The sequence below is a fragment of the Elephas maximus genome, chromosome 9, assembly GCF_024166365.1.
Source record: "Elephas maximus indicus isolate mEleMax1 chromosome 9, mEleMax1 primary haplotype, whole genome shotgun sequence".
Classification (NCBI taxonomy): Eukaryota; Metazoa; Chordata; class Mammalia; order Proboscidea; family Elephantidae; genus Elephas; species Elephas maximus.
Genome location: NC_064827.1, coordinates 45,045,225 through 45,070,668, shown reverse-complemented (window position 1 = coordinate 45,070,668; position 25,444 = coordinate 45,045,225). Strand labels below are relative to the sequence as shown.

Below are 25,444 nucleotides of genomic sequence, written 5' to 3'. Positions count from 1 at the left end.
TAGCAAGACCCTGAAGTTAAATGATCCATGAACAACAGTGAGTGTTTGGCTGCACTGGGTAGATAAAGGGGCAGGGTGGGGGGAGGGGATGGGCAAAGAGGCCAGATTAAATGCCAAACTAAGGGGAAGGAAGGAAGAAAAATAATGGAAGCTTCCCTCCCCACCGAACATGATTAACATAGAAGAGATTTGGACTTTCCTTCTTGGCAATGACAAGACCTAACCCCTATCCTGAGTGGTATTGAGGAGTTTTTAAATCAGTCTCCAATTTGGGAATAATATCAGGTGACTATAAGCAGAACAAGAGGCCCTGATGGTACAATGGTTAAGCACTCAGCTGCTAACCCAAAGGTTGGTGGTTTGAACACACCAGCTGCTCCATGGAAGAAAAGACCTGGTAATCTGCTCCCATAAAGATTTCAACCTAGGAAACCTATGGGGTAGTTCTACTCTGTCCTGTAGAGTACTATGAGTCAGAATCAACTTGACAGCACACAACATAAGTAGATCTCTGAAATGAGGTATATTAGTTGTTTAAACTACCACCTAAGATGTCAGGTACTATGGCAGGTTCTGTGGGTAGATAATGATTGCATTGATACCTGAATGGAGAAGTCTAGTGGACACACCTGGTGTGTATGTCAGCACAATCCAATAGCACTTTCTGTGATGATGGAAATGTATTATTTGTGCTAATCACTCTGGATGCCACCTAACCACATGTCGCTATTGCACATGTCATGTGACTAGGGCTAGAAAAGTATTTTTAATTTCATACTGAATTTAAATAGTCACGTGCTACTGGCTACTGTATTGGACAGCACACATCTAGATGATTTTACAATAGAAATATTAACAAAGTGCTAAGCACGGCACAGACCCCCACACATGCTAAGGGAATTAAGATAATGGGGCTAGCCACACACTAATGCCATCCTGACTGAGGTTTACTGGCTGAATCCAAAGGAATAACGGTCCTACTATAGTCTACATAAACCCTGGTGGCATAGTGGGTAAGAGCTATGGCTGCTAACGAAAAAGTGGGCAGTTTGAATCCACCAGGCACTCCTTGGAAATCCTATGGGGCAGTTCTATTCTGTCCTACAGGGTTACTGTGAGTCGAAATCGACTTGAGGGGAACTTTTTTTTTTTTTTTTTGGTATAGTCTACATACCCCAGAGAGACCCCTGCTGAAACACATTGCCTAAGACCCTACACTAAGGGACAGTGACAAGAGCCTATCTGGAAAAACTGTCTAGATTGGTGAGAGGATTCACAGCTATGTGTTAGGGGCAATGAGGGGTTGACTTTTAGCCATGGAACCCCTTTTGAAATGAAAGATTTCCACAGAATGCTACTGAAGAAAATAGATACCTGGGACTGTTTTAGTTCAAGACGGGTGGGAGCTCAATGGCTGTGCCTCCTCAGCTCTAGGAATGACAAAAGAAATTCCTCATTCCTTCAAACCTCACTCCAAACTACAGAACACCTTGAGGCCAATAAGGAAGCTTCATGTTTACTGTTTGAACAGAAATTTATTCTCAGAAAAATGCACAAAAGCACAGGTGAGGCTACTGTTGGGAGGTTTCCCTCCCTTCTTCCTCTTCCTCCCCCACTCTCTCTGAATGCCAGGGAGAACACAGTTGAAGGAAACATGCAATCACAAACAATGATCAACTCTAAAGACAAAAGGTTTGGTCCAAAAGAACTCAACATAATTAATCCAATTACTGTGAACAGCTTCACTGAGTAGGATTAAGATATTGCAGATGTAGTGTTTCCGCAGGACGGCTCTTCAGTGCACCAGGGGGGCCTGCTTGAGGGAGATGAGGACTGAGCGCATGCGAGAGACATCTTTGGCCTGCTTGCTGGACTTCGGGTTAAAGTCACACAGCCGGGCCACCCGTTCCCATTCAGTGCCTGGGGAAGACTCCTCAACGTCATTTACAAAGGCTTCTTCTGCTGCCCTGGAAGCAACAACGGAATCTGTTGGTTTAATGTAGAACCCCTATAAGATACCTGGCTGCCTTGCTATAAAACCAACTGCCTCTCCATGCCTGACTTAATGGCATTCTGGTTTCCCAAAGAGTAACAGCCCCTGGCCCAGGTCACACTAAGGGACAGACATGTGGCCAGCTCGTCCAGGCACAAGTGTGCCCAGACTGCTGTGTAAAATGTTGGAATACAGGTGTTTGGTTCAGGGCTCTCTCTCCTCTCTCTTTCTGTCTCTGCCCATACAGAGTGGTAAAAAAAGCAAGTCCTTAGCCAGCTACACACCGTTTTTATTAACAAGAACAAAGCAGCAGGCTGGTCAAGAACTTGAACAGTAGTTTATGCAGGGCTGTACTGGGTTTCAAGGGAATTTAGAGACTTCAAAGAAGTCCACAGGTCATCGCATAATAAAGACTGTGGATTCATTCCTAAGGCTGGAGAGAAACAGGGCAGATCAAAAGGAATTCAAGACAAAGCTCCCATGCTAGCAGGCACTAGGGACTGAAGCCATTCTGGAAGAGGATTTGTTAGGACAGGTCAGCCATAAGTTTGCCACCTTCCCTCCAGCCAGGTGCCTTGGGCCACTCAGGGCATACTCTGGCGGGAGAGCCAATGTTAGTTGCTTTCTGGCAGGATGCCGCTCCAACATTCTTTCTCATCAATGGCAGCCCACCCCAGTTGGGAACTGACTGGTGGGAGCTACAGCCCAGGAAGGACAGTGGTAAGAGGAGGGAAGACACACTATATTCATCTACTCCAACAAGCATTACGGGCAAAGCAAAAGCAATGGAGATGACTGGTCTGTGGGGAGGGAAGGGTGGCACTATCACAGGGATGGCCATGGCACACACCGCTGAAGCCCAGAGCCACTACAACACTGCGACTTCATGGCACACACAGTTAGGGGCAGTGAGAAAGGTTTACTTAACTGTTCTAGGCTGTAGCAAGGATGGTTTATGTTTGTGCTTAAAGGTGAAGAGAAGAAACAAGGAGAAACTTTAGGTCAGATATAGAAAATGAAAATGAGCTCAATGCAGATGATCAGTAAGCTAGACATGCCCTTGCCACTCCATCTATGCTTGGGAACGTGCAGATGGCTTTGCTGGGCCACCCTGCTGCCCAGCAAACCCAGACTCGACCTTTCCAGTCTCCATTTCTACTCCAGAGAGAATGTAAAAAATACAATCAAACACCACCTGTAAGTCCAGCATTTCACAAGTTTCACTGCAAATGCATCCAGGGGCCCAGGAAACCCAGCTCTGTCTTCTGATGGGATGACCATTTCCAGGCCACAGGCCCTAAGAGGCTTCACAACCTCAGTCTATTGCCCACCCTTCCCAGAGGTTCCTCTCCTCCTCCACTCCACCTCCATCTACCTCATATAAAAGATGGCCCCAATTTTTAAGGAGCAAACAGTGAGAGCTGTTTTCAAGTCTTTAGCAATACTTGCTTTGGTACCAGGAACCCTTAAAAAATGTTTTTTTTCCCCAGACCATGAATATACTTTTCTTGGGGGGAGGGTGGGGAAAAGGAGCCAAAATGGCTGGTGTCTATCGGTTTTGACTATCTTGACCTCATAGCTGGTGGCCTCTTTTTGCTTGGGTGGGGAGCAGGGCACTGAAGTTGGCTACCAAACAACAGTCTCCCACATACATGCCCACAGAGAACAAATTACAGGTACCCATCGGAGACAGACCCCTCTGCTCAGGACTCTTCTGCCCCAAGAAAGAGGCAACCAACCCCAGTTATTTCTTTTTTTAAGGAACCAGGAATAGGAAAGGCTGCCCCTAAAGCACTGGCTTCGGAAATGCAACTGCTGCTACTCACTGCTCCTAGCCTCCTGGGATTTTTGCCTCCTCCCAGGTAGGGAGACTTCTCTGTCCTAGCTGGGGCAGGGAGGCAGCAGGGCACTGGTAGCAGCAGTGGTGGCAGCAACAGCAAAAAGAATCTACCCAAGTCCTAAACCCTTCCCAGACCAGATCATGAAGGACTCACGTTTCGAAAGGAAGTCAGCTTTCTTACCTCCAAAACCCTGAATATGAAAAATGGTAATCAAAGGTGCAAGAAGTCATAATTCTGCAAGACCTGTGACCATCACTGGATCATAAATCCAGCTTATCAACTATTAGGAGCCCCACACTGCCACTCTGAAATAATTTAAAAAGCAAAGCAACTTGTGACATAAAAGGAGCATTAACTCTAAACAAAAAGTAGAAGAATCAAAACAAGAAAAGGAATTAGTTTTGCAACATACACATAACCAATCACGTCAGCGAAGGGTTGTTTGTAGAAAGCTTCATCTGCCACCCTAGACAGCAAGAGGTCCAAAAGGCAGGCAAGCAGGCAGGAAAAAAGAGAGAACATTGAGAAGCAGAAACATCTAAAATCCACAATAGAGGAGTGACTCCCAGGGCTCCATTCTAACCCTGGCGAGGCCTCCAGCACTGGAGACTCACACCAGACTGAGGCTTCCGGCTGGCCACCCAGCATGGGATTTGCCAGAGTGCATGCTGCACCTTCCGTCCCTTCGGAGTAGCTTACCCCAGCAACGAGCATTTATTAAGCACCCAATTACAGGCTAAGCCCTTTCATGTACATTATGTTGATTTAGTCCTCAAACTAACAACTCTGTAACACCAAGTGTTCTCACCTGCATCTTACAAAGGAGGTAACTGAGTCACTCAGCTACCCGACAATGGCACCAGAGCTCACAACCAGGGCTGCCTGGCTCCAGGTCTAAGGCTCTTTTTCCCATACATGAAGGCTTCTTCCTAAGTACCGTGTGCTCCTGAAGCCATGCCACCTTCTTGCTAGCCTCAGTAAAGATCACTGGGCGTGAATGCTGTCAAACACTAGATGTGCTAGTCAGTTTTATTCGGGATTATCTAGCTACTGCTTCCCCACACTGGCTGGGCAAGATACATTTTCAGCATCCTGGGAACATATGTGGTCATTTCAAAATCCCCACCTTAGAGACAAAAGCAGCTGGAGGCAAGTGGTATGGTGGAAAGAACTAGTCATCCTGGCTCTGGCACTGGCTTGATGTACACACTCCTAAGACTGTCTGCTCAAGAGGCTGGTACAGTTTCTGAATATTTCCATACTGGACATGATTGGTTTTGACAAGGCACAACACAGAGGCCAGAACGTCACCCCTCCTCAACTCTCACTCAGATCAGGAAAGGGATCAAAATGGCAGGGCTCCAGGGCAAGAAGGAAAGGGCATTCTTCACTGGGTAGTGGAATTTCACTGCAGGTGACAGGCTGGCTTTGACCCTCTGCTGCCCCAGGTGAAATCCCTGGGTCCAGCCAGCCCGGCCTTGTCCAGTGTTGCTGGGCACAGAGCCTTCCTCAAGGAGTCTGACCCTGTTTTTTGCCAGGTAGGTTTGGGGTGGGGAATGGAAGGGACATTTCTTCAAGAATAGTCATGTCTGCTCTTTACCGTAAGTGCACATATTTACTTGAAGGGAAGCTCTAGTAATTTCAATTTCAGTTTATTTTTAAACTCACACATGCCATTCCTTCCTTCTCATTTGGCTTAAGCATAGGAAGTATTTTGTGGAAATTTAAAGAAAGCACAATGAGCAGTCTGATTCTAACTCAAGTGACTCAGCAGGAAAACAGAGAGTTGTTTGTGGGCAGAGAGAGTGGGAGGGAAAGATAAGGCAGGCCAACTTGTAAACCCATAATCGTTTCAGTTTACACAAAGGGCTAAACCTAATTGATTTCAACTTGAGCTTGCTCCTACTGGAAGAGAATAAAGGTTTAATGACTCCTGTCAAGGCATAAGTAAGACAACAAAAGCTTGAATGTCAGGCTTTTGCTTCTTTGTAGCTAGCCCTGAGACTAAAGAGCTTGTCAGTGACAAGCACAGCCTGTCAAGGTTACAGGCTCAGAACAAAGAGTAAATTATATACATCAAACAGGCAACCCCTCCACCTGCTTGTTCTTCACCAGCAGACAGATGGACCCAAAAGCAGCGATCCTCAGCCAAGGTAGGAAGGGGCACAGAAAAGCTTGGGAGAGGGAGAGGAGGAATGCCTTTGGTCCTAACCACACATCAAGCTCAGGAGGCCTAAACCCAATATGAGCCTTCCATAAATAATTCAAAGTGGGCTTGGAAAAAAATGTTCACCATCACTGAAATGACGGAAATCATGGATTTTCCAAACTTTTACAAGCTTTGAAAGGGCAGAAGTCTCAGCCCAAAAGCTCCCTGTAATGGGGGAAATGTTTGTTAAGATTTGGAAGGAAACATGTTCTGGATTATTCTCGGTGAGTAAACATATCCAACTGTAGGAGCCAGTCACTGATCCTATGACAACTTAGTCCTATGAAAAGGGAACACTTTTCCACAGGTTGTTACTTAATAATTCATGGTTCTTGTACAGTGACATTCAGACCCCGATAGGAGAAGAGGAGGGAGGGAGTAGTAGTCTGAGACCTGACTAGACGTTAGATTCGGTGAGGGCAAGGACCAGGTCTGTCGGCTGACTGTTGTGTCCTCATCACCCACACAAGGCCCGCACAGAGGTGTTCTTAACGCTTTGCTGACTGACTGAGGGCCACTGGAAGGAAGGAGGCCGATGATACACTCACAAAAATAGGCCCCCCTACCCCTAAGTCTCCTCTTTCAAACTTCTCTGCCTTGTATTTCTGGGTTCCCTTAACATCCAGCTGCTGCAGGAATCATCCAGGGAGAATGACACTTGCTTGAAATGGGCACCCCAATTTTCTTTTATCAATTCCAACTCATAGTGACTCTGTAGGACAGAATAGAACTGCCCCAATTCCAACTCATAGTGACTCTTTAGGACAGAGCAGAGCTGCCCCATAGGGTTTCCGAGGCTATAATCTTTACGGAAGCAGATGGCCGCATCTTTCTCCCATGGAGCAGCTGGTGGGTTCAAACCACTGACCTTTTGGTTAGTGACCACGGGCTTTAACCACCATGCCACCAGGGCTCCTTAGAAAAAATTCACTATTTACCCGAGACAGACAATGAGAAAGACGAGTTACTCTGTATATGTAAACGGGAACTATTCCTTTAAAAAAAAAAAAGAAAAAATTCCTTTAGACTCTAAAATAGTTTAGAGTCAAAATGGTTGGGGGAGGGGGAATCAGCAATATCAATCTCCAGGGGAAGGTGAATGCCATTGGAAAAAGTCCCCCAAAGTGATTCTAAACGACTCCCATCCCCACCCCCTGAAGAATTCTTGGAATAAAAAGTAAAAACCATCCCTTCTGCCCTGGAACCCTGGTGTCAGTGGCTCATGTGTCACTAGCTTTATGCACTCAGGGAAAGCTCCCTGTGCAGCAAGGTTTCTGTAAGGCAAGCGACCTGATTTTTCATCTCAGTTCTACTTTCTCTATGAGTGGTGGGCAAGTCTCTTCCCTTCTCCAGAACTCGAGAGGTCCATCTACTTGAGATCAACCAACACAATCAACATTCTACAAGTCCAAGTAAAGAAAGCTATCCAAAACTAATTGCCATTGAGTTCATTCCAACTCATAGCTACCCTATGGGACAGGGTAGAACTGCCCATAGGGATTCCAAGGCTGTAAAAGGCTGTAAATCTTTATGGAAGCAGACTGACACATCTTTGTTCTGCAGAGCAGCTGGTGGGTTTGAACTGGCAACCTTTCGGTTAACAGTCATGCTCTTAACCACTGTGCCACCAGGGCTCCTCCAAAGAAAGGTACCAAAGCCATAAATCAATGCCTGGAGGGACTAGTCAACCTCTGAGGCTCAGCTCCTATAAACAGGGGTGATTATTCTCTCCAAGGACAACTGATTCTGTATATAAACAGGTAACCCTTTCTTTATAGAAGGAATACAGTTCAACAAAACTGGCTTGAAAAAATCTCTGCAAAAAGGGAAGCCTGTTTCCAATATAGTCATTTTTTAAGTCTGAAAATCTGTGTGTCAAGTTGTGTGAGCATCAGGAACCCTGCACAGGGTGGGTCTGCCCAGTCTAAAGTACCTCCAAACAGAGTCATCCATCGAGACCGCTCACCAGGGTGACACTGCAGGGCCTCACAAGGTACTTGACAAAGCACCCACTCACCTTTCTTTACAGACTAGAACTTGTATCTGGAGGAAAGTCACCCTGAACGGAACGGCAACAGAGGGGAAAGGAACCTGGACCTCTCAGCAATTCATACCACAAAAGCTCAAGAGAAGCTGATGCCACAGACAGCTATTCCCACCATACCTGCCACACAACTTCAAATGGAGCATGGCAGGCACTCCTACAGAGTGCACCCTCGCAGAGGAAAGAAGGTAGCCAGGACAGCAGCTCAAGCCTGGCACCTGAGGGGCAGCAGGCAGAACTAAGGATGACCAAACAGAGAAAAATAGCTGAAAGGCTGCTGTATAAAAGACTAAATCTGTTCTATTATAGCTGCCCCACAATGGAATATGGTGGCTGGTAATTAGCTCCCTCTTTCTGGGCAGATTCTACTCTAATAGAACTGCTAGAGACAAGGGCACATAGCACAATCCCTGCTTCCCTCTGCCGGATAATTAAAACTGTTCCTAGGCCTAGTCAGGCTTGCCTTTACACTGGAAGTGAAAGGAGTGACTGGTAAGTGAAAGTTAGGCTCTGAAGGCAGCAGGGGAGAGAAAGCAATCTGTCCACACTGAGGTGAGGAACCCTGACTATGCCTCTCTTTCTCTAAGCTACTTCCAAGACAGACCTCAGTGGGGGGCATTAAAGACAGCAGCTGCTGGTTGGTGGTGATACAAGAATGAATGTGTTTTCTCCCCACAACTACTTAACCTTCACAGTAAGTGAGTGAAACATATTCTGAAGAGAACTTTTTTTTTTTTAATTCAAGATTTTCTTAGGCACAGATAAACACCCAGAGAACCCTTATTTCTGAAGTCACTGTGTTGGAACATCCTTGCTACCTAATTACAAAGTACATTTCCCAGCCAACAGACCCCTTCATAACACAGCTTTCAGACGGCAGGGGTGTATATTTAGGGAATGCAACATGTCCAAGTCTATAATCACCTCAAAAGAAATAAGATCCTGGTATATCCAGGAAAGCGACCTTTCATTTCAGGGTTTTATTTTTATACATGGACTTAATCCATGAAATAACTTTTCCTTTAGCTGCATATCATTATAACCCGTTGCTGTCGAGCAGATTCCAACTCATAGCGGCCCTACATGACAGAGCGAAACTTGCCCCATACAGTTTCCAGGGAGTGCTGGTGAATTCGAACAGCCCACCTTTTGGTTGGCAGCAGAGCTCTTAACCACTGCACCACCAGGACTCCACTGCATATCCTTATAGGTGATGCATTTTAACCTATGTCTTATTTAAGAGTTAAATTCACTACAATTGGTATGGCTAAAGGACAGCCTGAATTATGCTCACAAGACCCAAAAGAGACTTGCAACCCTTATCTCAAGCACTTTACTCCAAAACCTACAAAGACATTCACACTGAAAGAGGCGGCAGCTGAAAACCTAGACTGGATGTTGCAAAGTAGATTTGATTCAATCCTGGAAAATAAACTGTGCTAGAACCCCCATGGACTGACCTGTTGTTTGCTTTTGTTTTCTGTAGCTGCTCGTCCTGCCTTGCATACCACTCTTCAAGCTCCTTGATTGCCTTTTCTTTCCACTCTGCTTCTTGCTTCCGAGAATTGGCATCTTTGAAATGAAGGAAAAGAAAGGCAATACAAATGAGGCACAACACAAATTTAAGTTAGTTTCATAAGTTTATTTTGTTCTCCTTAAATTTATGGTGAGTGGGTGTACCCATTCACGTGTGTGCGTGCGTATGTATGTGTGTCTGGGTCAGAGTAGTAAGGACAAGGACATAAAATTCTGTCTATTTCCCGTTTGTACAATCGATTCTTGTGCTCAGTGATCCTATTCTTAGTTTTCACATTTTATCCCATTCTAACAACACCTTAGTGATTACTAGTTAGGTTTTGTATGTGTGTGTGTTGGGAGAAGAATGAAAATACCTACTGACTTATGATAGAAAAAAAACCTTTTGGGGTACCAATTGGGAACAAAGCAATTATGGGTAATTCTTTAATAATGCTGCCAATATTAGTGCAAATTACATCATCTCTTAACTCTTCTCACAAAAACGTGTCCCACACCCCAAGTCTGACAATGAACAGTTTTGTAAAACACAAGGTGGAAGTCATAACCAAACATGGTAAAACACTTCTGTGATGAAGCTGTGAGCTATTACAGTTGGACAATATAGACTATTAAAGTTGGAGAGGACCATAAAACATCTATTCAGACTGCACAGTGAGTTTGTATCAGAGCCAGGACAGAACTCCGAATGGCGAGAATTGCAGTGGGTGTGAGTGGGGGATCATTAACAGTTAACTAGAAGGCTCTGGAAATGAGCGAAAACGTACACCCAGATTTGCCAGACTGGATCGATTCTCATCATTTATCAAGTCTGCAGATTTTTCACGACAACGCCACACTGATTTCTCTACCCCTTCCTTTTCTTGAAGGCTTTAAGGCAAAGATAAAGATTTTTTTTAGGACTAAATATGGGTTTCCCTGAGGAATTTAGCTGAAGAGACATGAGCAGCGGAGTGGGAGATAAAGAAACAGAGGTCATACCTGTTAGTGCAGTTGATGGTTGAGGTTACCCTGATATTTTACTTTAAACACGTTAAGAACGTCCTCTCTGGTAGGTGTTTTATAGACATTTCATTTAATCTTTGTGAGAATCCCAAGAAGGCTCTAGTTTCATTTCAGTAGTGAGAAAAGCTAAAGCTCAGAAAATAAGTGTCCTTCCTAAGGTTACAGTAAATGGCAGAGCCAAGACTCAACAAGTCTGACTTTACATATTTTACTTACTTCACAATGCAAGCTCCAAAGGAAGAAGAAATGGAAGCAAGCCTAGAATAATGAGAGGATGTGCTAGAAGATGGCTGCCAGTGAACCAGACGGAGTTTAAAAGTGCAGTGCAAGAGTCCAACCTATAATCAGCATCTTTGAAAAAGTAGAGTAGAAGGCAGTGGTGGTATCAAGTAACCACTTGAAGGCAAGAATTGAAGCATTCCTGGGCATCTGTAGGGTCTTTGCGAGAAGAGTCTTATGGTAACAACCTGTAGAAGGCTGTATTTGTCACAAATAGAAATAGCCTGAACAGCAGCTAAAAACTCCTCCAAAGTTTCATATTATAAAAGGTTTTTACCCTGTTATCTAACTTATCAAAAGGTAACCTATCATTCAGAAGGAGAATCATTTTACTCAGGTTTTCCACTGATGACTATAAGGTAAATATGGTAAAACTTCTGATATGTGTCTGTCCATGGCATTACTCACACGTGTGGAATGGAGGGTGCTATGATGCAATGAGAGATACTATGGGGTGACAGTATCACACGGACAGAGACTGGAAAATATCAAATTTAAAATGTAAGGTCTCCTTGGCAATAGTGGTGAAATTATAGAACCAACTGAAATAAAATAAATCATAACAGGATACTATGAAAAATTTTACTCCAACAAATTTGAAAACCTAGAAGAAACGGACAAATTTCTAGAAACACACCAGCTACCTAAATTAACACAAACTGAGGTAAAAAAAATCTCAACAGATACACAAAAAAAGAAGAAATCAAAAGGATCATAAAAATACTCCCAACAACAACAAAAAAGCCCTGGTCCAACGGCTTCATTGAAGAATTCTACCAAACATTCAGAGAAGAGCTGATACCAATTCTACTCAAATTATTACAAAACATAGAAAAGGAAGGAATACTCCCAAATCTCATCCTATGAAGCCAGGATAATCCTAATACTAAAGTCAGGCAAGGACACCACTAAAAAAAAAAAAAAAAAAAAAAACCACAGACCAATATCCCTCATGAATATGGATGCAAAAATTCCCAATAAAATCCTAGCCAATGGACTACAACAGCACATCAAAAAAATAATAAATCACAACCAAGTGGGATTCATACCAGGAATGCAAGGTTGGTTCAACAATAGAAAATCAATCAACATAATCCAGCACATAAATAAAAACAAAGAATCACTGGATCATATCAATAAGATGCAGAAAAAGCATTTGATAAAGTCTAACACCGATTTCTCATAATAACTCTAAGCAAAGTGAGAATAGAAGGGAAATTCCTCAACACAATAAAGGGAATTTATACCAAATCAACAGCCAACATTATGCTCAATGGAGAGAATCTGAAAGCATTCCCTCTGAGAATGAGAACTAGACAAGGATGCCCTTTATCACCACTCTTCTTCAACACTGTATTGGAAGTCCTAGCAAGAGCAATAAGGCAAGAAGAGGAAATAAAGAACATTCACATTGGTAAGGAAGAAGTAAAACTATCCCTATTCGCAGGTAATATGATTCTATACATAGAAAATCCTAAGGACTCCACAAGGAAGCTATTGGAACTAACAGAAGCATTCAGCAAAGTGGCACAATACAAGATTAACATAAAAAAATCAGCTGGACTATTCTTCATCAACACAGAGAACTGTGAAAAGGAAATTTAGAAAACAAGACCATTTACATAGCCCCCCAAAAGATAAAATACTTAGGAATAAACCTAACCTGAGACATAAGACTCATACAAAGAAAGCTACAAAACACTACTGCAAGAAACCAAAAGAGACTTACATAAATGGAAAAAACATACCATGCTTTTGGACAGTAAAACTTAACATCGTGAAAACATTAATACCAGCCAAAGCAATATACAGATATAATACAATCCCGATCCAAATCCCAACGGTATTCTTCGCCGAGATGAAAAAACTAATCGCTAACTTTATATGGAAGGGCAAGAGGCCCCAAATAAGTAAAACCCTATTAAAAAAGAAGAACAAGGTAGGAAGCCTCACACTACCTGATCTTAGAACCTACTATATAGCCATGGTAGTCAAAACAGCCTGATACTGGTACAACAACAGACACATATACCAATGGAACAGAACTGAGAACCCAGATGTAAATCCATCTACCTATGGACAGCTAATCTTTGACAAAGGACCAAAGGTTATTAAATGGGGAAGAGACAGTCTCTTCAACAGTGCTAGCAAAATTGCATATCTATCCGTAGGAAAATGAAAAAGGATCCATACCTCACACCATACACAACAACTAACTCAAAATGCACCAAAGACCTAAATATAAACTAAAACTATAAAGACAGTAAAGGAAAAATGAGGGACAATGCTTGGGATTCTAATACATGGTATAAACAGATTACCAAACATAACTAATAATGCACACACAGAAGAAAATGAACTGGATAAATAAGACCTTCTAAAAATTAAACACTTCTGCCCAACGAGACTTGCCCAAAAGACTAAAAAGAGAACCTACAGATTGGGAAAAAATTTTTGGTTGCAACATATCTGACAAAGGTCTAATCTCTAAAATTTATGGGAAACTTCAACACTGCAACAAAAAGAAAAAGACAGATAATCCAATTAAAAACTGGGCAAAGGAAATTAACAGACACTTCACCAAAGACAACATTCAGGCTACAAATATATGAAAAATGCTCATGATCATTAGCAATTAGAGCGATGCATATCAAAACTACAATGAGATACCGTCTCACCCTGACATTACTGCCACTAATAAAAAGAAGCAGAAAATAAATATTGGCGAGGATGTAGGGAGATTGGAATTCATACATTGCTGGTGGGGATGTAAAATGGTACAAACACTATGGAAAATGGTATGGCGCTTCCTCAAAAAGCTAGAAATAGAAATACCATATGATCCAGGAATCCCACTCCTTGGTATATGTAAAGAAGTAAGAGCTGTGACAGAAGTAGGCATATGCACACCCATGTTCATTGTGGCATTAATAGCAAAAAGGTGGAAGAAACCTAAGTGTCCATCAACAGATGAACTAACGAATTGTGATCATACACAATGGAATGCTACAAAACGATAAAGAATAATGATAAATCCACGAAACATCTCACAGCATGGATGAATCTTAAGGGCATCAAGCTGAGTGAATCAATCACCAGAAGACAAATATTGTATGAGATGACTTTTATAAAGTAACAACAAAAGATATACATGCAGGGAAAAAAAAAAGATTCTTTGATGGTTACCAGGGATTTGGTGGGGGAGGAAAGACTACCAAAGAGATAGTAGATACAAGTTAATGGTGAAGGGTAAGGCAATACACAATACTGGAGAAGTCAGCACAACATGACCAAGGCAAGAGAGGACACTGAGAGGAACGTAGAAATAAAGGACAACAGTGGTAACTACTACAGCACAGACAATCCTGCAACAATAGAATCAATGAACAATAATCCATAAATTGATAAATCAATATGCCAAGAGGTGAGGGAGGGGGTAAGAGAACATACCCACTGGCAGATACAGGTTCAGAGGAGGAAATTTCTAAATACATGACTGTAGGTGCTCCTCATATGTTAATACAGACAACAGGGCACACAAGTGGCACAGCTGGGGAAACCTCTTAGATATAACTTAACACCTCAGGGGTGAAGTTCCCAGGCTCAAAGGCAAAGGACAATGGGCTCAGGGGACATCTATGTCAATTGGCACAACATAGCTGTTAAAGACAATATTCTATACCTTACTTTGGTGAGTAGTGCCTGGGGTCCCAAAAGCTTTCAAGTGGCCATCTAAGACACGACTATCAGTCTCTTCTAGCCCAGAGTTTAAAAAAAAAAAAAAAACCTGTTGCCGTCAAGTTGATTCTGACCCATAGTGACCCTACCAGAGGGAAAAAAACTAAAGACCCAAGGGAGCAATTAGTCCAAAGGACTAATGGACCACATGAGCCACAGCTTACACAAAGGAGAGATCAGAAGAACTAGATGGTGTCCGGCTAACTCTACCGACCACTCTGACTGGGATTACAACAGAGGGGCCCTGACGGAATGCAAGAAAAATGTAGAACAAATGCTCAAACTCACAAAAAAAACCAGACTTACTGGTCTGACAGAGACTGGAAGAACTCCTGAGATTATGGCCCCTGAATACCCTCTATCTCAGACTTGAAGCCAATCCCAAAGTTTACTTTTCAGCCAGAGATTAGGCAGGGCTGTAAGACAAACAATAACACATATGAGGAATGTGCTTCTTAAATCAATCAAGTATGTAAGATCGAATGGTCAACACCTACCCAGGAACAAAGATGAGAAGGCAGAGGGGACAGGGAAACTGGATGAATGGACATAGTAAACCTGGGGTGGAAAGGGAAAGGGGGAGAGTGCTGACACAATGTGGGACTGCAGCCAATGCCGTGAAATAATTTGTGTATAAATTTTTGATTGAGAAACTAATTTGCTCTGTAAACACACCAAAACTGCAATTAAAAAAAGTGAAATTACACTCAAAAAATTATTTTTTGATTGGAGACTTTTCTTGCAATGTATTCTAACATTGAAATTTAAATTTAAAACATTTGTATTATTTTAACATTTAAAATTTGTATCACAGAAATTTATCTCTAATAATCTAATTTAAACAGAAGTCATGACCATCTGCACAGATTATAGCTATTGCATAAAACAGTCCATTTTAATTGTGTTCTTTTTTTTACAGATTTATGGAGAGTCACTGGCAGTAAGAACTTAGAATTCTTAAATGCTTAGTTTGATGGAACAAAAAAGATCCAGGCCTTAAGGCAATCTCTTTGAGCGTAGAAGGAAGAAAGGGGAGGTAAGGATGAAGAATCCCCTTAGAGAACAGGGCACTTCAACAGGTGTCTTCTCTGGCCACCCTCAAAGAAAAGTCTTTGAGAATGCAGCCAGTAGTTAAGTTGAAAACTGTAACATTGACACTGATGCTCTAATTTTAGATCTTGTGCTTTCTCACAACTCTAGAAAAGAAAAAAGGTGAAACTGATGAAACACTTAGTTCATGGGTCGATTTAATTCAATTCAGTTGGAATGGAGGGCCAAATGTTTGACTCACCTCAAGGCATCTTGAGTTAAAAAAAACAACACTTCACAGAATATTCCCAAAATGCCCAATTTGATAATTGAAAAAGGATATGAAATATTTCCACATATCAAACTATACTCTCTTTACAGAGAAAACAAACTTTGCTAAACTTCTGGGAAAGAGAAAAGATAAAGTTGGGTTCTGTAACATGAAAATTCCTCCAGCAGTGCTAATGCCAGCTAAATCTTACCTTTAAGCCTCCCCAGAAGACACACACAAAGAAGGACAAGCAAGGATCAAGGCCTCTAGCACCATGAAGACCTTTCCTCATCTTTTTAAAGCTGCACTATCCAATACAGTCATTACTAACCACACATGGCTTTTTAAATTAAGATAAATACAATTTAAAATTCAGTTGCTCAGTCACACTAGCCACATATCAAGTGTTCAAGAGCAACATGTGGACAGTGGCTACCATATCAAACAGCATTGATATAGACTATTTCCGTCATCAAAGAAATTTCTACTGGATTCAAATGTAAGTGTGCTCTTTGTTCTGAAAGCCACGCAAATTGGGCTAGAGAGACAACAGATTCGGCACTAACTGGCTGTGTTATCTGGGTGAAGTTACTTCTTATTTCTGGATTTTAGTTTCCCCATGTAAAAAATAAGGAGTCATTTCTTTTCAGTGATTCTCTAATGCTGCTGGCACTGTAGGAAAATAAAATATTAAGCATGAAGCATATGTTTGTATCTTAAAGCAGGTTTAGCAAAAAAAAAAAAGTGTTTGTGTGTATATAAAACATACATACATGCTTCATTTATACAAAAATAACCCAAAATGTTAATTATTGAAGCTAGGTGGTACACAACATTCATTTTACTCTTCTTTCAACTGTTCTGTGTTTGGAAATTTTAATTAAAATTCAGCACGGAATACACTATGTGTTACATCCTTACACTTCTGCCATACCCCTCCAACCCACCCATCCATGTATAACCACCAAGTCTCTACTTATCTTCTTGAACCAACAGGTGACACTCCATATGTATACATCTTTCACCAAAGGCCAAGCTAGTGGGCACTGATCACAGGCTTTGCCTGCCTGGCAAGATGGCTGTGTACATTAAATGTGTTTAGGAAACAATATGGGGGAAAGGAATGAGCAGGACTCTGAAGTAGGGTAGATTTAAGCTGAAAGTGTAGCTCTACCACTTGTTAGTTATGTGATTCAAAAGCTAATACTGCCTATGATGCTTACTCTCCTCACCCATAAAAATATAAAAACTAATCTTACAGGAATATTACAGGAAACATATTGTACATTTCCTAATACATCTCACACTTCTCTCTTAAGCGTTACCTTAAACTCAGCCTTCAAATGACAAACACACTGTGAAAGTCTCTCACATGGATATAATACCTTCAGGTTTATAAAGTACTCTCATAAATACCAATCAAGACTACCCTTGAGGTCAGTAATGCAGACTCTAAACAGTTCGAACAAGCAAGTGCCCACAGCTAGTTAAGGCCGGGCCTTGAACCCAGTCTTTCACACTCTAAGTCCACTGCTCTTTCAACAGGACCATTCTGCTCTTCCTGTGAAAGGAAAGGATGCACTTGGTGGCTCTCTGGGCTGCCCTACTCCTCACAAAATGACCTGTGATTAAGCACCACCATGTGGGTGGTCTTGTTACCTTAGGGTTGAGAAAGTTATCTTCTCAAAGAGCAGACAAGGATACTATGGCAAATTCAAGTTAAAAAGGGATAAAAGTAGAGTCAAGGTTAACTATTCCACTGAAAACAGGCACCCAAAAACAGAAAGGGATTCCTTACCAAGAGCCTCCAAGCGTTCCGTTTGCTCTTCTCTCCACTTCCGAATACTTTCAGGCTCTGACTGCAATCGATCCACTTGTGAGATAGCTGCGTAATTGTCTGTCGGACCATTACTCTCCTTAACACAAAACACAATTGTGCTCTAAGAACATCGAAAACTCCTTCCTGAAATGCACTTCATCCAAGTTAGAACCTCTGGTTATATACAGAACTGGTGGCTACTATAAAATGTTAAAGGAAATTATAAATAGACTCATTACCTTAAAAGTAACAACATAACCTTACATGCCATCAGGGTGCTTACATGCCAATAGGGTGCTCTGAACATTATTTTTACAATCCCATGAAGGAGGCGGAGTACTTGTTATCCTACCTATTAATAAATGGGACGAGTGGGGTATAGAAAAGCTGGGTAGGAGGAGAAAGGAGTTATTGGGGAGACAATATTACCAGTTTTAGTCTTCTCCTCTGACACAGAGATTAAGTAGTATCTTCAAAGTAACAGAAATAACCACACAGCAGAACAAGGACTAGGCCTTAAGACTTCTAAATGCTATTATACTATGCAGGGAAAAGGTTAGTAATACCACCTGATCCAAATATAGTGAATTCTAGGAAACAGAGTCCAAAAAAAAAATGTATAGTTACTACAGTCACACCAAGGAAGAGAAGGTAAAAAAGCAGCCAAATGTAAAGTCCCAAGTAGGGGGAACTCCTCTTTGTAATGGGGAAGCTATGGGAGCTAATAAATAGACTGATAAACATTCAGATATTAAATCTTTACAGAATTATCTCACCTGTTGAACTAGGCAATGTTACCAGGTTAACCCAAAGAGATTATACACAAAAATGGAAAAAGGATTATTTAAAGTATTAATAACTAAACTTACTGGCACTTTCCACGTGCAGGCACATAAAAGCTTTATCTTCCAACCACCTTGCAAATTAAGTTTAATTCCCATTTCACAGTCAGGGGGTTAAACTGAAGCACAGAGAAATGGCATGTCCAAATTCACAGTTAGTAAATGATAAGTCAGAATCTGAACCCAGTTCTGTCTCAGAACTTCTGAACCAGGGATTGGAAACTATGGTCCAGGCCAGCTGCCTATCTTTGCAAATAAAGTTTTACTGGAAAGCAGCCATGCCAATTCGTTAACATACTGTCTCTGACTGCTGTCACGTTACAATAACAGAGCAAGGTACCTCACCCATTACAGAAAAAGTCTGTCCACCCCTGGTCTAAATCAATTAGGTTAATTTCATCCCTCTCCCCACAGTTAATTAGTTCAGGGATGGGCAGAAACCCAAGCATAAGCAAACCACCAGGTTATAGTGATTATTTCTGGTAGGTTCAGAGGGAAATGTAGGACTTTTGTTTGGTGACTGGGAGAAGAGAGAAAAGCTCTCATCTTGTTCTAGATAATGTGACGTCAATATGTGAGGCCTAGAACTGTAGCCATTTTGCTACGACGAAAAAAGCCTCAGAAAAAAACAGCCACACACAGAAGGCAGAGGCAGAGCATCCTAGAGAAGCTGAGCCAGAGTCCTGATCCAAGCACACGGGGCCTATCATGGAGCTTTTTCAATTACAGGAAGCTGTAAGTTCCTTTTCTTGTTTATGTCAGTGCAAACTGGGCTGGCAACTAAAAGCTTAGTAATACAGAGGGAAAACAATGGTGGTCATCATAGACACGCAGTCCCCCTCCCCCCAGTACAATCTAAAAGGCTCAAATTTTGGCCCCCACCATATATGACTTTTTGTCACCTTAGACAATTGATTTAACTTCTGTGTGCCTCAGTTCATTAACGTGCAAAATGGAAACAACAGTACATATCCCTCAGGTTGCTGTATTAAATGATTAAACATAAATAATGCTCAGCACAGTGCCTTTAACAGTGTTCAAATTAGGCATATCGTCGTCACAAACAGTTATTTCTTGAGAATAAAGTTGATGTTTGGGCTGGGCAAGTAACATTCTAAAAGACTGCTGTTCCTATCAATACCACTTCTCTTCAAATCCTCCACTTTGTTAGATAACATTCCAGCTACTAGTACACCTAGGAAAGTCAAAGGAATGGAGTGTCTTTCTAGGTCATTCAATTCAAATTACAGGAAAGGAAAATGCTTGACCACTATCATTCAGCATAATCAGAGTACTCTGTACCTGGTAGTATTCGCCATTCATTACTCCATCAACAGCATCTGCAAGACATAAGATTTCAGTCTGTTAATCAAGGTTCCTAACTAATTAAACCCAACTTGAACTATTTTCCAAATCAACCCCAATATTTTTATTCACTCTATTTGTCCTCTTGCTTCTCCCAACACCCTATAGTAGGCAAGTGGTCAGTGAAAAGTCTTTTAAAAATATATCTCCTAACCCAACAATTCTACATCAAGGAATTCACTGTACAGGAGCTGCTGAATATGCCGAAAAAGATTTTAATTCATTTTTGGTAACTTTGTATTCCTAAAAACTTGACAAAATGCTTAAAAATTTATATGCACACAAAAAGTTTAAAATAGAAAAAAGCCATTGACAAAAATTCTTAAGAAATATCTTTTTTATATTATAAAATAAGGCATAGGGCTAAAATAAAGTAGCAAAAATAAAATTTTAAAAAGTATCAGAAAAATGCTGACATAATCAGGATACATACCAGCAACTGAAATATAATGAAAACTGCAACTGGATGATAAATGTTTATTTACAGGCAAGGTTTGTTGCAGTCATCTATCAGATTAACAGATGATCTTTCCTCTGAACTCCTGGCTTGCTCAGGTACAACCACTTTTTAAAGACGATGGTCTCATAATAAGTATGTTAAATATTTTTCTTACTTATCTTAAACTTTTTAAAGATTGATGATCTCATAATAAAAACAACAGTTGAGCGCTTAATCATTCACACCACCCAGGAACTCCACAACCTGTATGTAGACACTGTCAATTTTTCCTTTATGGTTTGTGTTTGCTTTTATGCTTAAGGTCTTTCCTACTCTGAGATAAATTCAATTTTCTTCCAGTACTTTTTTTTTAATGGGTCTCTTTAACACACCCGGAATTTAATTTCATGTGAGAAGAGATTGGTTTGAATCCTAGAACCTACAATGGCTGGCCTCCATTCCAGTTAATACATTACAGCTAACAGACTGACTATCCAGTTAATATATTTAGCCCAGGGCCATTCCCAATAGGACAACGACTTTGATCACTACTCCATACAGAAAACTAAAAGCAATCCTTATCCTATACCTCCATCTATATCACACGTTGCCTGTCCTTTAGGTCCAGAACACTCAACTAGACCCATCCACATATGCTTTGAGTTCTTTATTCATTATTGTAGTGACATTCCTCTATGAACCAACAACTGGCCCGAGGCAAAGGATAGTCTACAGAAACATGCAGAAAGGGAGGGAGAGGGTATTTAGGCCCTGAACTTATCAGGACGACCAAGTTAGGCAACCTGATGCTCCAGAAGGAAACTTTCTGGGACATTTCAAGAACTCCGTACAGAAACAATAGACAAAGTTTCCAAATGTAAAAGACTCTGCTTCAAATCCACCTTCAACTTCCCATGTTTCTCAACCGTTTGAAGTCAGACAGACTGGGTCTGAATCCAAGCTGAGTCACTTATCAGCTTGTTACCTTAGGAACACTTCTTAACCTCCATGAGCAGCAGTTCTCATCTGAAATATGATAGTACCACTTAGCTTGCAGGGGTGCTGCAAAGATCTGAAAGTATATATAGAGTACTAGGCATAGAATAAGTGTGCTGTAAATCACAGCTATTACAAATTAAATATCATGCGCAAGATTTCCCTGAAATTCTCCATCACTGCTACGAAGAAAATGACTCCTTTGGAGCTCTGCTGGCCCAGTGGTTAAGAGCTACGACTGCTAAGGCTGGCACTTTGAATCCATCAGCCGCTCCCTGGAAACCCTATGGGGCAGTTCTACTGTGTCCTACAGGGTCGCCATGAGTCGGAATCAACTTGACGTCAATGGGCTTGGTTTGGCTTAATTCTAAAAAAAAAAAAAAAAAACTTTCCTTTAATTCAACTACCTTCCTTCCATTCTCTCCTCCAAGAAGAAAATTTCCAGAAACATAATAGTGCCTCACTGCTGAACTCTCTCAGTAGCTCCATAATCACCTCTCCTATTCTCCCTGCTCAGCCCTTATGACAGGACTTTTCAATAGTTCTACACTTGTGTTGCTTTGTTCTTGACCACTTGGTCTTCCTCAAAATCCCTGAAACCCCTTTATTCAGCTGTTTACCTCTCACCTCTAAACTTATTTCCCTTCTCTGGGTCTCGTAACAAGTGAGGGAGGCATCCAAGGCTCAGGTCTAACTGCTCTGGTTTTACCTGCCTCCATCCTCATGGGGGAAACACTGGTCGTGTAGTGGTTAAGTGCTACAGCTGCTAACCAAAAGGTTGGCAGTACAAATCCACCAGGCGCTCCTTGGAACTCTATGGGGCAGTTCTACTCTGTATTATAGGGCTGTTATGAGTTGGAATTAGCTAGACAGCAACGGGTTGGGGTTTTGGTTTAAAACCATGGGAGGAGTTTTCCCCAAGGCTGGGGTTAGTGTGGATATCCTCCTCTCTCCTCAATCACTGCTACAGTCTGGGTATCCTGTACAACACATCAGAAACAGAGCTCCCACCTAAAATCTCTCAATTTCCTCATTACATCCCAAAACCTATAGGCCTCAAAATCCCTTTCTGCCCCACCTCCAAGGAATAAGAGTAGCTGGAATTCACTGGAGTATATACCAGGTACTCCATGTAAGCACTTTACAGGTACTCTCTCATGTAATCATAACAACCCTACGTGGCATATGCTATGCACCTTTTACAGAGAAAATTGTGGCAGAGTGGCGTTAGCAGTTATGTAACTTGCCTGACACCACAAAGCTAAACATTCAAGCAGCCTACACAACAGCCCACAATCTTAACCACTATACTAGAGTGCCTCTTTAAAAAAGAGAGTGTGTCCAACTAGTTATCTAATCCCCAAAGGAAGTGCTGACCACTGCACTATTACCAACCTCAACCACACTGTCAGGAATCTGGCTTTCAGTCACTAAATGCTTAGTTCACTAAGAAAGTCCTTCCTAGAAACTAAGTCAGCAATCATTCCTTCCTTCCCTTTGCTGAAGGCTTGATGCAGGAGGGACCTAAGTGTTTAACTCTATTCTCTCTTTACCATCACACTAAGATCTGCCAGTCCTATACAAGACTGTTGGACCTGACACTTTTTACCCACTCCTTTGACAAACAGTAAGCACCAACTATGTACCAGATACCCGCTAGGTATTAAGGATACAACAGTAGGCAACACTGTCCTTGAGTCAGGACAACCTCCTAACTAGGTATGCAGTAATGACCCCTAGTTCATGGGGCCCTGCTTCTCTTGACTCTGTCCTACCCAGAGCAGCCACAACTGCCTTTCAGAAATGACAATCTTTGATTTGTAAACATTCACTTAAAACACAATAAAAATTATTAAAAAAAAGAAATGACAATCTCTCATCCCACCACACGCCTGCTAAAACAACTGTAGAAGAATGTGTGTACAGTCAGGGTGGAATGACTTGGGGCTCAGCTATTAACCTGCCTTTTTTCTTCAGTCACTTCTCTCAAGGACTCAGTTTTCTCTTTTATTAAATGATGAGAAATAAATCAAGGATCAAAAAAGTAAATTTTATGATTCTCAGGCAAATGTTAAAGACCATCCCATGCAAATACTACTTAACTACTTAAAGCCGACTTCATCTCTCAGTCACAGTCCGGTTCAGTCCAACCTGTCTATATAAATTATATATTCATGGTCATGATCATGGTCTGGCCAATTCTAGAGAATACTAAAGGCTTGCTTTTGGGAAAATATCCCTTGACCCCCATTCTTTATGGTACCACTTTTGATTCCCAAGGCTCTTCTTGGGGGAATGATTTGCTTAGGAGGCAGCACAGTATAGTATAGAGAACTTGGAAGCTGCAAACTAGCAGTCCCCCATTCTCCCTCAGATGTTCTGCTTGGCTGGCATAATAATTTGAGATTTTTGAGCCTGAATGTTTTTAAGCAGAGCCCTACTCTCTACTGCACTGAAGTCTGAGTCTCCAAACTTCCTTAATGTTTCACATTCAGCCTGCTTATCTCATTTATGTTACCTGCCAGGTCCCTTAACAGTTTGAGTTTAGGTACAGATACCCTTATTTGCCCCACAAATGTCTTATTCCCCTTTAACTGAAAGTTTTTTAAGTAAATGACAAGTCATGTCTCGTTTCTTCTGGCTGAACTCCCTACACCACTGAATAGGTCTCTTCCACTCACCTTTCCTCCCACCTGTACAATTCTAAGCATCACACACAAGCAAAGCATTCAAAGATCAAATCAGCATCCTATCACCATCCCTGCACCCCCCTCCTTTTTTTGCTTTAGTTTGGCTGGAAAAAAAAGCCAAACTGCATTCTCTGTTCACCTCTTCTTCCCTCCCTAACTGAACCAGGCTAATCTTAGGTTTCGCCACACCCGGCTACCAAAGGTGTTCCCAGAGGAAGAAGAGCTCCAGAAGTCCTCCTAACATAGCTCAACAAATGCTAAACTCCTGGACGTCTTTGGTTCAAGTTTCCTTCTCCAGGGCTAGACTTCCTTCTTGAGCTCCCCATTCACTCCTCCTTCCTTCCCATAGCCTACGTGCTGTACACCTTAAGCGCTTACATGCTGAATTTCATAGTTTTTGTTTGTTTGTTTAAATATCTCAAAAACAAATTACTACTCTTACTTTTTCTGCCCCCCCGTAACTGGTTCCCTGCTGGAGTAGACTTGCCTGTAATCCTGGCCAAAATGCGCTAAAGCGACTGTTTCAGAGGCCAGGTTCAAGACATAGCAAGTGCTTAACAAAAACTTGCTCAACTGAACGGGCTTCCCATCTTAAGTACCACCCATTCTATCTTCTTTGGTTTCTCGCTCCGCCCGCGCCCGACAGCAGTCAAAGAGCCGGGTAGGCTTCCCCAGCCTAGGTTTCCGTATGACTGGGCCGGGGTCTCGTTTCCTCTTTCCACTCCTCCCTAACCTCCTGGTTCAGCAAGGAACAGGAGTTACACAGAAGCTCTCGGATCCCCTATGTCCTGAATTTCCAAACGAGTCCCACCGCCCCAGCACGCCCGCAATCTCACCCGGACCCCCCGGCGGCTCGCCGTGCGGCTGGGGCCCGAGGGCGCCGCCGTCCAGGATGGCGAAGGCCTCGTCGTTCTCGATGCCCGCAATCTCACTCTCTTGCTGCGCCAAGAAGGCCGCGGCCGGGTCTTCTTCGCCGGTGCCGGCCACACCATTCCCCAGCGCGGGGCCGCCTGGGGCGCCGGCGGGGGCGCCAAACGGATCCATCTCAGCCATGGCGGACAGTTCAACGGCACGGACACTGACGTTGGAAGACACACCAACCGACCCACCGACACCTCCCCAGGAAGCGGTCGCTTTGCTGGCGAGTACGCTCGGAGCACAAGCGGAAGGAGGGAGAAGGCGGAAGCGGAAACCCTGCCTCTATATCCGGCTGGTCTAGGGCGCGTGGAGAGCCGAAAAGAGAGAAACCAATGAGAAGGTAGAAATCGTTCAAGAACTACCCAATCAGCAGGAGGAGAGGCGGGCCTCGGAAGAAAACTCGTGACTCGGGCTTCTCCCAAGAGGGAGG

At 42.3% G+C, this 25,444-nt stretch overlaps 1 protein-coding gene across 1 annotated transcript; it reads right to left on the bottom strand.

Annotated features, from left to right (window-relative positions):
- Positions 1-1,505: 1,505 nt before the first annotated feature.
- On the bottom strand, positions 1,506-25,280 carry CLTA (clathrin light chain A). Its single transcript, XM_049896487.1, has 5 exons — positions 24,933-25,280; positions 19,909-19,946; positions 17,744-17,861; positions 9,548-9,659; positions 1,506-1,967 (listed from the first exon to the last, which is right to left on the bottom strand). Exons 1-5 carry the CDS (start codon positions 25,147-25,149, stop codon positions 1,796-1,798), a joined length of 657 nt encoding a protein of 218 aa, XP_049752444.1. The 5' UTR covers positions 25,150-25,280; the 3' UTR covers positions 1,506-1,795.
- Between the last annotated feature and the right edge of the window lie 164 nt (positions 25,281-25,444).